The sequence below is a fragment of the Ochotona princeps genome, chromosome 8, assembly GCF_030435755.1.
Source record: "Ochotona princeps isolate mOchPri1 chromosome 8, mOchPri1.hap1, whole genome shotgun sequence".
Lineage (NCBI taxonomy): Eukaryota > Metazoa > Chordata > Mammalia > Lagomorpha > Ochotonidae > Ochotona > Ochotona princeps.
The window spans coordinates 13,030,128-13,044,692 of NC_080839.1; the positions used below are offsets into that span (position 1 = coordinate 13,030,128).

Below are 14,565 nucleotides of genomic sequence, written 5' to 3' on the forward strand. Positions count from 1 at the left end.
TCCCATATTTGAGTACCAGTTCAAGTCCTGGCACTCCAATAGCAATCCAGCTCCCTGCAGGAAAATAATGAAGGAAGAATCAAGTACTTGGGCTCTTGCCACCTAGTTGGGAAACCCAAAAGGAATCGCTAGCTTCTGGCTTCGGTCTAGCCTAGACCTGGCTGTTGCAGCCATCTGGTGGGTGGAGTGGGTGTGAAAGAGTGAACCAGCAAATGGAAGATCTCTTTTTCTGTCTCTCCCCCACCCCCATCTCTGTCACTCTGTTTTTTTGATTGAGTTTCATAATGCAAATTCAAAAGGGGGGAATCACCTTGAACAATCCTATGACAGTTCATGGACAGGGTTTGCACTGTGTAGTTAAAGAGATTCAGAGTTGACAGATTAGTCAGGGACTTGTCAAGAGTATTCATGACACACTTTAACATCTTGGCCAGGGAAAGTTCGTCGCCGTGCCTCCTTCTTGGTAGTGATGTGACGGTGCTTAACCATGGCACGCCAAGAACCGCATTCTCCTTGTCACCGGGGCTCACAGCACACATGCAAAGAAGCCCGGCCGGGCTTGAACAACCTGCGCCCTCCCAGACCCCTAGCTTACGGGCCCCTCATCGCCTCCAGACACCTGGACTGCTGCTGGGGACTCTGGTCTCCACTTAGTGCCCACCCGCCTGAGGAGTAGGCGGCCTGATGGGATATTTTCAAAACCAGAAACATTAAACCAAGAAAACATGGGCTTGGGGAATAAAATGGATTTACAACTGCAAACTTGGGGGGGGGAAAGAGGACCATCCCATACAGCTGGTTAGGGAAAGTTCCTTGCCCTTGGTTTCGTTTTAGAAAAACGATTATTTCCTGGAGCTTTCTTTTCTTTTTCCTCTCTCTCTCTCTCTCTCTCTCTCGCTCTCTCGCTCTCTCGCTCTCTCTTTTTCCTGGAAATAAAAAAGTGCTGGTGCCTTAACTATGGAGAATGCAATACACCCTAGGCACTGGCCTGCGACTTCCTCTCCCCTCCTCCAGGGGTTTTTGGTCTCTACTAGCCAAATGGTGTCTGAACAACATCCGCGGGTTGTTCGCGTTAACTGCAGGTTGCGTCTCCATAGTAGCCGGTGGACAGCGTGCCAAGGGGCCGCCGGGCCCAGTGTCCGGCCTGCAGCCAGCGGGGTCGGGGGCGCTGGTGCGGGGAGCCTAGGCTGCCGGGTTCACCTGTCCCGAGGCTCTTCCTGTTCAGTTGCCTCTGTGCGCCGGAGGGTGGCACCCCAGGCACTCGGAGGAGGAGAGAAGGGGAAGGGAGGCGTCGGGCGCGGGCGGAGGAGGGGAGCAGGACGGAGTTGAGAGCAGAGGAAATTCGTAAGTTCTCCGACGTCTGCTTCCAGCTTCCCGGCAGTCGACGTGGGGTGGGGTCGCTGCTACCCTAATCCTGCGGGCTTTTGTGGGACTAAGGGCCAGGGAGTGAGGACCTTCAGACAAAGGGCTCCCGAGGACCATTCGCGATCTCAAGGCTTGTACCCGCCTGGGTCCCCAGCGCTCCGAGGGAAGGCTGGGGGCCGAGGTCCCTGGAGGAGGCGCACGGGTGTCTAGTGCGGTGGGAGAAAATCCGCGAGCCCCACTTGTTCTCTCAGCATCCCAGTGTCTGATCCGTCCTTTTGTGTATCCTGTTTTGCAGTTGCTGGATCTGTGCGACTCAGTGAAAGAGGACGCTCTCAGGGTGATCTCCGCTTTTAACATTCCAAAGAGCACCCTCCACGCACCTATCGCCGGGATCCCCAGCCCGCGAGCCGCCTGGGCCTTCTATCCCGAGTCCCCGCAGCCGGTGACCGGGGAAGGGACGCGTTCCCAGGGGTCCGAGCCGCCGCTCGCCAAGCTGTAACGGGGCGCGGCGAGGAGCGTAGTGGCCTCCGTCGCCCGGCCGTGGGGTCCGAGGCCCGGCCGGCACGCGCTGGGCAGTGTCCGCGGTGACCGCGCTCCCGCAGCTGGCGCGGCGCGCCGCTACCCTCCGGGAGAACGCAGCGCCTTCCTCTCCACCCGCAACTCCACACCACCCCGCACCCCCCACAAACAATCGCGGTGGACTTCCCGCAGGGTCGCATGCCGCCAAGGTGACCCCCGATTCCTGGTGATTTTTAGAAAAAAAAAAAAGGAAAAAAGAAAGTGGTGCTGGGTGGAAATAAATCAAAACATGAAAATCAAACACACACACCAGGCTTAAGAGGTTTCACCCCGGCCGCGTGCAGGCAAAAGTTCTGTTCCGCGCCAAAGCTTTTCCAGCGAAGTCGACCCTTTCCGGGTTCGGCGAGGAAGCGCAGGGCGGAGCGGAGAGTGGGGTCCCCGGCTGCCGCTCCTCGAGCGAGCAGGCCCCCGCCAGTCCTCCCGCTCAGCAAGGGTAGCGACAGAAAACGCTTTTCTCTTAGGAAGCTGTCATCTGCGCTTTAAAGGTGCGCAGGCACGACAGAATACATACATCGGGCGAGCGGGAGGAGGCCGGAGAGGCGGGCCCCTGCGATACGCCGCGATAAATAAATCGGCTTTGCAACTTTATGGACACCTGTGGATGTAGACGAAGGTCGTCGATGTTCTACCACTAATCCCACGTGCCCGACTGCACGCTCTTCTCTGTCCCTAAAAGCCACCAGCCCTCTCTCTCCCCTCCTCCTATGCCGTGGTAGAGGCGAGAAGCCACCTCCAGGACCCCTGCGTGACCCAGAGACCACTGGCCCTCATCTGTGCCCGGACCTCCCTCCCCACGCCATGGGGGAGGCGGCCAGGGGTGGCGTTCACCCACGCAGGAACGCGTGGTAGACAGGAGCACTCGGTCGCTCAGCCCCATCGATGTCTGTGCTTTTTCACTGTGCTAGCAGGGTCGCCGGGGTGGCGGAGCCTTACTGGTGCCGAAGTGCAGCAGTGGGGCGTCCTTTGCACTGCTCCTCCCGGCCCTCAGTGTCGCCCAACCTGGCGGAACGCGCGCCGCCCGGGGCTGAATGACCACTGACCGGGAACAGGCCCTTCTCTGGTGCGGCAGGTCGCCGTGCTCTGCACACAAGTGAGACGCGAGGCCGCCGGGGCGCAAAGAGTTCATCGGCTGGGCCACCGATCGCCGCGGGCAGACGGGCCAGGCCTAGTGCGGCCTCCCAGTCCACTGGGCGGTGTCCGCGCCCACGCCCTCGCCTGCGCCCTCTTGCAGCGAAATTACTCGGGCGGGGCCCGGCGCGCGTCCTCCCGCCTCTCCCGGAACCCGAGGCCTCCTTCTCTGCGCCCTGGGCTCGCACAAGGAGACTTTAACCTGGGGCTGTGCTGTGTCACGCTGACGTTAGATCTGCCTAGGAACCTCAGAAGCGACAGAGGCGGCCCGACGGCATGGCGACGCCGATCCGCGCCCCGGCCCCGTCTTATCCCGCTCCACCCCCATCCCGCCCGCCGGGTGCGGGTTTGCTCAGCCTTTCTCAACCGACTTTCTCCCTTCGGGCTCGACCGTCCTCCCTGGAGGGGTGGGTGACCCGTTCAAGTAGCACCATTCCCCCGCCGCGGTAGCCTGGAGGCTTGGGATTGGGGGCGGGAGGGGGGGGGTACAAAGGTGCGCGAGGCGCGGGTAGGGATCGCGGCCCAGCCCGCTGCTGGGAAGGCGGCGGACTCGGGTGCTGATCCCGGGGATTGGAGCAAGGAAGAAGAACGTGCCAAGTAGGGGGAAGGGGCGCGCGCCTGCAAGAGGCGGGGGCAGGTGTCGCGCCTCCTTTCGCTTCTCCCTGAGCCGCCCAAACTCCGCTGCCTTCTTGCTGTTTGGCTCCAGGCAATTCTCTGTGGGCGCAGCAAATCGCGGGGGTCCCAAGCGAGCCGCAGGCACCGTCTTCACCGTAGCTGAAGGCGGCGACCTCCCCGGTATCTTTTTTCTTAAAATGATTTATTTTCGAGTTATTTTTTCATTTCCCTATTTTGCTCCACTCCGCACACTTATGCCGCCCCGTACCCCGGGCGTTGGAGAAGACCTTCCCCCTGCCCAGGAGGTTACCCCCAAACCCGGGGCCCTTTTCTGGACTCCCTCCCCGCCCCCACCACGGGTTCCGGATCTTAGAGTGATCAATGGAGAGCTGAGGTGCGAGGGGGAGCTCCTGCAGGGTCCTCGCCGAGCGCGGGAGCCAGAGCAGCCAGCAGTCCGGCGACTTGGACCCTCCGTGCCCGTAGAGCTCAGAAGCGGATCGCCAGGCACGCACCCGCGCGTTCTCCTCCAGCATCATCCCAGAGCCCTTTCCCGCCCACTGCGGGCAGCCGAGACACTCAGCCAAGGGCGCTCCGGAGTCCAGAAAAGGACTCTGGCAGCCGAGACAGGGCTGGGCTCGCCGCTATGCCCAGGGCACCCCCTGGACTGGCTAGGCCGACCCCGGCTCCGGGGAGGCACTGTTACCCAGGGGCGGTGGGGGTTGGGCGCGCCACCCTCTCCGCGCCCCCCGCCCCTTTCGACACCGGCTGCCAAGTCGCCCTGCTCCACACGCCGGGGCCCCAGGCGCGCGCTGCGGGGACACCCGCAGGGCCCTCCCCCGCCCTTACCTGTGGGAACCTGCACGCGCCCCGGCGCCTCGGGGCGGGCCTGGCCCGCGGGGGCGGGCCCTGGAGGGGGTGGGGCCCGCGGTGATTGGGCACGGGCGCGGGGCTGCGAGCCTGAGCCGGGCTGCAGGGCAGCGCTGGTTTCACTTCGCTCCGCACCGTCGCCGGGTCAGAGGCTCGTCGGAGCGCCGCCTTCCAACACCCCAGTCGTAGCCGCCGCCACCGGATCTTTTACCCACCCTGCCAGCCCTGCCCCATTTCGCGGCTAACACCTCTTCGGACTGCCTGCATTGTCCCGATCCCGTCGCCGCCGACTCGGCGCCTTTCCCTTGACCCACCTCCCCCCAATGTCTGACTCTGATTCTCGAACTGAGAAACGCAAGGTAAATACCCGAATCCCGGGGAAGCGGGCCGGGAACGGATGGAAGACAGGCGCTGGAGCTCGCGCGTTCCCACCCACTGCCCGCTCACGTGCGGGCAGAGGCGCGCGTAACCATTCCGCTCGGCGCGGGGCAAGAGGCGGCGATTGGTGATGATCCTGTTTCCTCCCAGGCAGGCCGGCTTTGGGGAAGGGTCGTCGGCGCGGAAGCTGCAGGCACTTGCCCGAAGTGCATTTAGGGACGGGGGTGCGGTGCGCACGTCACTGGACCGGACGGGAGAGGCAACGGGTGCTCTGGGCGCCAGCCCGGGAACCGGGGTCCACTCCACCGATGCCAGCCTGCACGCCCAGCCTGCAAGTCTCTCTGCCCGACCCCGATACGTGGCCTGCGGTCAAGTGGCACTGGGGTTTCCTTGTGCGCGCGGCCGGTTGCCGACGCGTTTGGAGACTGCGGTGGGAAGCGGGTTTTTCCTTTTGCTCCTTCACGCCAAGATTTCGTAGCAGTTGCAGAGTTTCGACTTCTCGGGCACGCTTAGGAGCCTCTCTCTGTCTGTGGACGCCCTGCCTACAGTGCTTAGCTGCACGTTTCACGGACAGTGAGCGACCGACGGGGGCTCCCTTATCCCCGGAGCTCTGCGTCCCGGCTAGCCTATATGCCCGGTGCATGGGTCCCGGGCTGTCTCGGCAGTTTGCGCCTGGCCAAGCGCAGCTAAACCTGTTCGCGATACAGACAGGCTGGAGGCGCCGTGAGCTCCAGGCTGTTACCCCTACGGAGGGCGCCGCTGGCTGAGAACTTGTCAGGCGCGGAGGGTCAGGGGCATGGGTGTGCTCGCCCGCGGCCGCTTTGAATTTGTGCTGATCCGCTGCGCAGCGGAGCGGAGGGGAGGAAGTTGTTGGAGAGGGAGAGCTGCGGCCGGGCGATCGTTGAGGTCCTCACCTCCGATCGGCCTCATCCAAAGCCGGATGGCAGGGCACGGGGTGTGAGCGCGGCCCTGTGGGTCCTGCTTTGTTTTCAGGTGATTAGCATGGGTGGGGGTGGGCAGCGGGAGCTGTGGAGGCGCGCGCGCAGTGTCCGATCGGGTACGAGGACGGGACACGGCGGGGAGGCCGGCATAGCCGAGCCCGCGAAGCCTCCACCGAGGCTGTCCCCGTCGCTACCGCCACGGCTGCCGGAGCTGCAGCAGGACGCGAGTTTGTCAACAATCGCCTCGCCTTTGGCGGCCTGACCCGTAGGCGCCGCCTCCGCCGCCGCTGCCGATTGGCTATGGCGCCGAGCGATCGCACACGGGCCAATTGGGAGCGCGGGCACCCGGCGCCAGCGGCACGGGGAGGTCGGCGGTGCCGGCGGCGGCGGGCGCAGTGCGCGAGGGGAGGAGCGGGAGGAGGCGGAGGATGTTCCCGGCGGCGGCGGCCGGGGCTGCGCGGGCTGGAGGCGCGGCGCGGGCTGGAGGCTCGGCGCGCGGAGCCTTAGGCTACCCGGTGGAGCGCAGCGGCGGCGGGGGCGGACAGGCGGGAAGGCGCTGCAAGCTCTGCACTGCCCCGGCGGCTCTGAACCCGAGTCCCGGGCTTTGTCTCCAGCACTGCCTTCGCGTGGACGGTCAGGGGGCGCCGAGGCGGCGAAGGGCGCGGGCCGGACGCCGCGGGGCCCGGTCACGGACGCCACGCTCGGAAGGGAAGGGGCGGACGTGAGTTTCGTGTGCTTGCTTTTGGAGTTGGAGGAGTCTTGCCTGGTTTGCCAAGAGAGCTGAGCAACTTTTGACGTGGGTGCGGGGGACGGCGCCGACGGGGAAGCGGTGGTGGCGGTGGTAGTGGGGGAGTCCGTTCCGAGACGCGCGCCTTGCAGGACGGCCGCACAGCCGGAGAAGTTCTCTCCGATTCGGTGCGGGCAGCGGGAAAGCACCGCGGCCGCAGAGCGCCGGAGCCCGGCCGAGCCGCGCTCCGAGTTGCAAACTCTATTGTGACGCACTTACTACGACTGACGGCCGCTGCCAAAGCTTCTCCAGACTTGCTGCCCTCAGCATTTTCGGCGAACAATGGGGCCAGAGCAGGGAAGGCGGCCAGCCGCCTGCACTCGCTGCTGCATTTGCGCCCGCCCCCGGGCTGCAGCGACGTCTGATCCCGGGAAACCGGAGCCCACTTGGGGAGCCCGCTGGGAGTTTGGGTTGTCTGCTGCGAGGAGCCAGGGCAGAGCTGACTTCAGACAGGTGGCCGCTGTGCGCGCCCGGAGAAAGCGATGGACTGTTGCCGATGGTGGATTTGGTGGTTGGGCACTGAGTCCCGCTCTCACCCTCCAGATGATTGGAGGTTTGATACTCCGGGTGCATTTTTTTTTCTTTCTCTAGGACCTAATTTGAAAGTACTTAAACTTAGAACAACTTTGAATGAGGAAGGTGAAAATTATTGTATCTATGATTTTTGCTAAAAATAACTGGAGCCTTTTATTATTATTTGCAGAAAAAAAGACCAAATGGCCAAGCAACCTTCCGATGTATGTTCTGAGTGTGACCGAGAAGGGGGACAGTTGCAGCCCTCCGAGAGGCCACGCCATCAGCTCCGGCCTGGGGCCCCTAGCTCCCTGCAGTCAGAACCAGAAGGTAATCCGGAAGGCGACCGCTGTCCACACGGCAGCCCGCAGGGCCCGCTGGCCCCAGCGGCCAGCCCCAGCCCGTTTGCTACCAGATCCCCGCTTTTCATCTTTATGAGAAGATCCTCCCTGCTGTCTCGATCCTCCAGTGGCTATTTCTCTTTTGACACAGACAGGAGCCCGGCACCCATGAGTTGTGACAAATCAACACAAACCCCAAGTCCTCCTTGCCAGGCCTTCAACCACTATCTCAGTGCAATGGGTAAGCAATGCCCGGGCAGGAGCAAGTTGGTGTGTGCTTGTTAGAATTATCTATGTAAAGGCTGTGTGGTGTGGCCTTTATTTTAAATTATTATTATTATTTTTTTTTTTTGGTTTTTTGAAAGACAGAGATCTTCCCTCTGCTGACACACTCCCCTCCCCTCACAACAGCGTGGCTTGCGTCAGGCCAAAGTCAGTCAGGAACCAGAAACTTAAGAATTGAAGTTCCCCGCATGGGTGACAGGAACCTAAGTGGTTGAGGCATTCCCTGCTGCCACAGAGCAGGTGCATTAGCAAGAAGCTGGAATGGGAGGCAAAGGAGGGATTTGAACCCAGCATCTGATCTGAGCATCCCAGGCTGGGTTAACTGGTCTGCCCAATGCCCGCTGGGTGTAGCAGCATTTGACTGTGACAGGTTCCTTTAACTGGTTTCTTTTACGTTTTGATGGAAATGGAGAATATGTCAAGGAAAATGCCAAAACGCACATTTTTTCCCACTACTATGTGTTATAATGAGTTGAGGTTCAGGTACTCACCTTCGGGGTGTGAAGCTTGGAGCGTCCGTTGCCTCATGCAGCTAACACACATGACCTGTTAACCACCACGCTTTACCTGTGAGTGGTGGCCTGCCTGCTACGGACCTGATCATTACAGGAGCTAGCTTAGGAAGGAGGTGCCTCTAGTCGATCATCTTTCAAAAGCAACATTTTAAAAAGGAAATGAATTTACATAAGCAGTACCAACCTAGAACTATGAAAATGGTTTATTTTCTATTCAGGTGCCCCTCTGGGCCTAGAACTTTGAGAGGGTTGGGTTTGGTACTCATGAGAGTGTGTAAGTTTTTATTTCAGGGGTTAAAGATAGCGAGAGGCTTAGAACCTGGAGTAGCGAATGGGATGCTAAGAGAGAGAGGTCGGGTCAGCGAGGAGTCCGAAGCTGGCAGAGGGCATGGCGAGTTTGCAAGCGTGTGCCCTTTCCTTGGCTCTGCCCCTGATGCTGGCCGTGGAGGCATGTGGTCTTGGAGTGTTGGCAAGGTAATCGGGGAATGCGGTTTTGCTGCCAGAGATGCTGACCCTGAAGCATCAGGAGCTAATTTAGATCTTGGCAAACCTTGTCCAAGTGAGGCCGAAGCACCTCTCGTCTTGACCTCGAGCCTGTGAGAGTGACTTTGAACAGTTGTAACCTAGGGGAGGTTCAGCTCGCTGTTCATTCTGATGGACAAGGTTTGTCTCTTGGTTGGGGGGTCACCAAAAATCACGCAGTCGATCCCGATTAGCCAGCCCTGCGTACTTGAACTAGAAGTTGGTAGTGCTGTTGATTAAGAAGTCCAGGATAGAGCTACTCAAGACAGAGACCAAGGAAAGCAAAGTTGTCTCACTGAATGCTGGAACACAGTGACCAGTGTTGGGCTTGGCAGCAGGCTTCAGCTCTGCCTTCAGTCCCTTCACAGGGGGAGAGCAGATGGGGCGAGCCTATCCCTAGGTTAGTATAGAGCTGGGAAGAAGCTCGGGAGGGTTTGTTTGTTGCTTGTCAGGGGTTGAGCGCACTGGGGAGATAACAGGCAGAACTGGCAGAACTGCCAATAACTGCACACATTGGCTGGGCAGCTCCTCTTGAGTGCTGAGAGAAGTTTTGGTATCATGATTGATTTTAGTTAGGCCATTTCTACTACTCCCGACCCATTTTGATTTTCAAAGTTCTTGGTGCTTCCAGCCATTCTACTTGTGTAAGCAGTCTAGTGTATTGTGAACCTACCTACAGTGCTCTTTTTGAAGATAGATAGATTAATTAGAGATAGATAGATGTTATTATTTGAAATGTAGCCCACCCAGTCTCTGGTTTACTACCCATGTGCCTGCAATGGCCAGGGCTAGACCAAGGCCAAAGGCAGGAGCCAGGAACATGGTCAAGGTCTTCCATGTCACTTGGACTATCATCGCTGCCTCCCAGGATTTGCATCAGAAGGAAGCTGGGTCAGGAGCCGAATATCAGACTGAGGCACTTAGATGGGGCAACAGGTGCCTCTTAGCCACTAAGGGAAGCATGTGTTTCCAGCCCAAGGCATCCTTGCTTACTAGGTTGGATGGGCTTTTGTGTGTGTGTGTATTTGAGAGCATGTGTGGTATGAGAACACTTTGGAAGCTGTTGTAGTTCTACATGGCGGGCTTGTGCGGCAGTCTGCACATGGTGGGTACTTTGTGGAAACTGCTACTTCCTCCTTGCTAAAGGAGTGATCGTGGAGTTCACATTCTTGCTTATGTGAAAGGCCTAGAGACCTTGGGACCAGGCAGGGCCGTGCTAAAGCTGGAGGCTCAGTCCAAATCTCAGATGTGGGTAGCAGAGGCCCAGCTGCTGGTGCCATCACCTGTACATTAGCAGGAAGCAGGTGTTAGGAGTGGAGCCAGGACTCGAACCTTTGGACATGAGTGGCAGGCATCCCAAGTGGCTGTATGTCAGACACCCACCCCTCGTGCACTTTGTCATCCAGAGACAGGCGTGAGCGCTCTATTTTTGTAGGATAGGTACTATTTAGCAAGCTCGTTGAAAGGAAAGCACCTGCTTGAAGTGACAAGCCTGTAAGATCACGTTCTTTAGTGATTATATTTGTGAAGCTATAGCAGTATGTCCTGAGATGTTCTTTTGTAGTGTGAAGCACCTGTGAGCAGACTGATGTGATAACTGAGTTTAATACATAGGATTACATCAAAAGTTATAAGGAATTTGCTTGCTTGATGTATCAAGTTCAGTTTCCAGTGTAGCATTCTTAGGAGCTGTATTTTGGGGGAGGATGAGTTGAGTGTGTGCGTGTGGAGTAATTACTAGTGGAAGAGAGGACTGAATTAAATGCAGGGAGTTTATTAAAGCAGAGAGTAAACTTGGTGGTTTTGTACTCTGTCACTTTTTTTCCTGGCTGTCAGCACACTTAGCTCGAGTGCCCAAAGCCCCTTTATGCAGTGTTGATAAGTGGTTCCCTTATCTCTCTGTCCTAGTGCACTATTCCTGACTCAACCATATCCATTGAGATCTTCAATGAAGCTTTTGATAGTTTATTGCCAACTACGGTTTTCACAAAGGAGTCTTTATGGCTGGTGGGAGCCCCTGGGACCCCAGTGTGAGGTTAGCGTGAGGTTTCCCCTTTGCCAGGGGCTCCTTCCTGCACCAAGAAAGCTTGGGGTGGAGGACAGCAAGCGCCTGCCGCCTTTGTTCCGAGAAAGCCTAACCCGCCAGATGGGTGCTTGGATAGCAGTGTCCTCCTGCCGTCTTCCAGTGTTTCATTTTTTTCTGAAAGACTGTTTTTCTGAAAACATTTTCTGAAAATGTTGTGAAAAACAGAAAGCATTTTCTGAAAGCTGTAGAAAGGCCGTTGTATTTGTTCTGTGGGTAGATAAGTGGTCTTGTAGCTTTGGCAAAACTTTCCCCAGTTTTTAGTCTCCGTACCCTGTGGGAGGATTAACCTGACAAACAATCTCTCAGTGACACCAGTTATTTTTATGAGAATCGCCCGCACGGGGCAGCTTGCTCTATGCCTTTCCTGGGGAGAGTTTTGACGCTGTGTGTGTCTTTAAGACAGGCACTGTTCAACCCCAAAGTGTGGTCAGCATGTCTGGAAGTCAGACTTGACAAAGGCCAGGCTATGGTAGGCACTTGATCATAGTAAGTGTCTTCTATTTTTAAATTATTTTTTAAAGATGTATTTATTTGTTTGAGTTACAGAGAGAGAGAGCTTCCATTCTCTGGTGGCCAGAGCTGAGCCAGGAGCTTTTTCTGGGTCTCCCACATGGGTACAAGGGCCCAAACACTCAGACTGTCTTAAGCTGCTTTTCCTGGGCATATCACCAGGGAGCTAGATTGAAGGTAGAGCTGCCAGCATTCATATGAGTACTCATAGGAGATGCCGGTGTTGTAGGTGGCTGGGCCACAGCCTGCCCCTGGCAGTTACTTAAACTGACTTGCTCCATGTCACAGTGGGATTTGAAGGTGGCAGTTAGTGACCTTTCATGCCGCGCAGCACCCTCTGTAGCCTCCCTGGTAGTGGAGCCAGATCTGAGCCCTCCTTTAGCCTGTGGTTGCCCTATGGGAGGTTCAAGGTCCTGTAGGATCTTGGGAGTGCTGTGCAGAGTGGAGAGGCTCAGGGGCCGTTGGAAGCTCTTGGGGTTCTGCCTTTTGGCATTTGCACAGAGCAGTTGTTTAGTGGGGGGCAGAGAAGATAGAACCGTCCCCTGTCTAGCCCCCCTCGATGTTTTTAATCACTGGATCCAGGTGTAAAGGTGTTAGGTATGAGTGGTAGGACAAGTCCAGCTCAGGGAAGCTCTGTGTGTGTGTGTATGTGCGCGCTTGCACACATATGCCTGCAAAGTGAGACCAGTCAGAATCAACATGTACCATTCACAGCAGCATGTACAATATTTTAAAGATGTAATGTGTTAAAAGAAGACAGGAACATACCATGTCTCCATCATTGTCACGTGGGTCATGTGTTAACACTCACATTTTAAATATATAGATTCAGTCAGGGTTTTCTTTATTGTGGTGATCGTCTTGTAGGACGCAAAGTGTGTGCAGCTCGGGGCTGTTGGGCACCATCACACGGTTGTGTGACCATCTCTGCCCTCCACATTCAGAGCTAATCTCATCTCAAAAGTCTGAAGGTTCCTCTCTGCCTGTTGAACAGCAGTCCCCATGTCCCCTTCTGCACAGACCCTGGGGACAGACTACCACTGATGTGGACTCATGTAGCCCTAGTGCGTCCGTGACCAGCTGCTTTCACCGAGTGTCAGGTCCCCATGCTCAGTCATCTCATGGCAGGTGGCAGAATGTCCCTTTGTGCAGGTCAAGAGGCAACAGCCTACGCCATGCACATGTTGCCTTTGATTTCTCCGATCAACCAGCATTGAACTGTCCAGGCTTCTTGGCTGCACTGAAGTTCTCTAAATCTGGGGTGAGCAGTGCCTTCCAGACACCACCTTTGTTCCTGCATCCTATCTTGGCCTCCCCATGTGTGTGGGCACAGGTAGCCTTCCTCACGGAGGGCGAGTGACTCCTCACTGTTGCTTTTGCTTATATCGCCTCTGTAAGACACAGAGAGGCTCCTTTCTTTTTAAGAAGAATTATCGATGTATGTATTTTTCTGAGCAGCAGAGAGTGCCCTTCTGGCTGGCTTCCTCCCCCAGTGCCTGCAATGACCAAAGTTGGTAGTAGCCCAAAGCAGGGAGCTCATTACCCGGGTTCAGTCCCCCATGTGGGTGGCAACAACCCATGGACTTGTACCATCATTGCTTGCCTCCCAGAAATAGCGAGAAGCTAGAATCCAGAGCAGAGCCAGACCTCAAACCCAGGTATTCCCATACAGAATGTGGCCATCCCAAACATGTCCATCTCAGCCGCTGGGGAAGTGCCCTCATGAATATAACTAACTTTATTCACTCAGTGCGGTTTCTGTGAGACCCATTTGAGGGGTGTGTGTGTGTGTGTGTGTGTGTGCGCTTGCACACGGGTGTGAGGCTTTTTTTGCAGGCTGACTGGTATTGCCCAGGAGGATTACCACACAAATAGTATAACCAGGCCACAGATGAAGGACACCAAGGCTTCTACAGAGGCTGGGCCCCCTGCCGGCACCAGGCGTCACACATGGTTCCCTCCCCACCCACCTCACCTCGTATGCTCATGGTTGAGGGTAAGAGCTTCCTGGAAGGGCAGTGGCTGCTGGGAAGTCCTGCCCAAGCTTTTGTGAGAATAGTTTTTCTTTTTGAGCAGCAGGTGCGTTGAAGTGCAAGTGTGGGATCTGAACAGTTCCCAGCAAGTCTGGACCATTTTAGCTTCCCACCAGTGATGTGGAGAGGTGCACTTTCTCCACATCCTCACCAGCATTGGGTGTTAGCAGTTTCTTATTTTAGTGTTCTGGCAGGTGTGTGATCCTGTCTGACTAGTTATCATTTGCATCACTCAGCTCATGGCTGGTTATTTGCATCTGTGTGTGCCCTCAGTGAAGTGGCTCCTCTTGTCTTTGACTCATTTCTAGATGTTTTTTTTTCCCCCAATTATTTTTATTTGAGAGGCAGACAGAGATCTTGCCTCCTGTGGTTCACTGCTCAGATACCTCCAATAGCCAGAGAACTTCATCCAAGTCCCACACATGGGTGGCAGGGACCTAAATACTTGAGCCGTCACCTGCTACCTCCCAGGATGCGTGTCAGCAGGAAGTGCTTTTGAAAGCTGCAGTTCAAACCAGGAGCTCTGATCTGGGATATGGATCCAGGATATGGTGTCCCAGACAAAAGCTTGATCGCTGTTCTAATGCCTGCCCCAGATTTTTAACCCATTTTTTTGGTTTGTTTTTATTGCTAAATTGCAGGAGCTCCTTGAATATTCTAGGTTCAAGGCCTGGACTGTTGATAGCAGATTTATTTGCAAATATTTGCTTTCCAATCTGTTGCTTATCTTTTTGCCCTTTTCATTCCTCGTGATTAAGAGGTCTCATTTTAACATGACTTTACAAAGCAAGAGTTTTTAATGTTTTAACAAGAATATCCAATTTTGTTTATTTGCTTATTTGTTTGTTGAGAAGCAGGGAGAGAGAGAGATGGATAGCTGCCGTCCACTAGCCCAATCTCTAAATGCCTGCAGCAGCTGGGACTGAACCAGGACGAAGCTGTGAGCTTGGGACACAACCCAGGGCTCTGTGAATGAGAGCGACTTCATCGCTCGAACCATCACCGCTGCTTGCTGTGGTCCACATGATCAGGAAGCTGGCAGCAGGACCAGAGCCAGTGTCCAACCCAGACACCGTGACTATGCACCACGGATGTCTAAG

At 56.3% G+C, this 14,565-nt stretch overlaps 2 protein-coding genes across 7 annotated transcripts in view; both read left to right on the forward strand.

The window, feature by feature from the left end:
- The window catches only part of ACOXL (acyl-CoA oxidase like), a 312,000-nt gene extending 309,850 nt beyond the window's left edge, over positions 1–2,150 (forward strand). Inside the window, exon 19 of the mRNA XM_058667609.1 lies at positions 1,661–2,150. Coding sequence (XP_058523592.1) covers positions 1,661–1,864 — 204 coding nt within the window. The 3' untranslated portion in view covers positions 1,865–2,150. The remainder of the gene's footprint in view (positions 1–1,660) is intronic.
- Positions 2,151–4,484: 2,334 nt separating this feature from the next.
- BCL2L11 (BCL2 like 11) overlaps positions 4,485–14,565 on the forward strand; it is a 44,692-nt gene continuing 34,611 nt past the window's right edge. Inside the window, exons 1-3 of one of the 6 annotated variants that reach the window (XM_012928577.2) lie at positions 6,260–6,594; positions 7,364–7,503; positions 7,666–7,755. In XM_012928577.2, the coding sequence (XP_012784031.2) occupies positions 6,302–6,594; positions 7,364–7,503; positions 7,666–7,755 (523 nt within the window). In that variant the 5' untranslated portion in view covers positions 6,260–6,301. Of the gene's footprint in view, positions 4,914–6,254; positions 6,595–6,913; positions 7,228–7,363; positions 7,756–14,565 lie in introns of those variants that run through there. The other 5 variants (XM_058667614.1, XM_058667613.1, XM_058667610.1 and 2 more) reach the window with 5 other exon arrangements.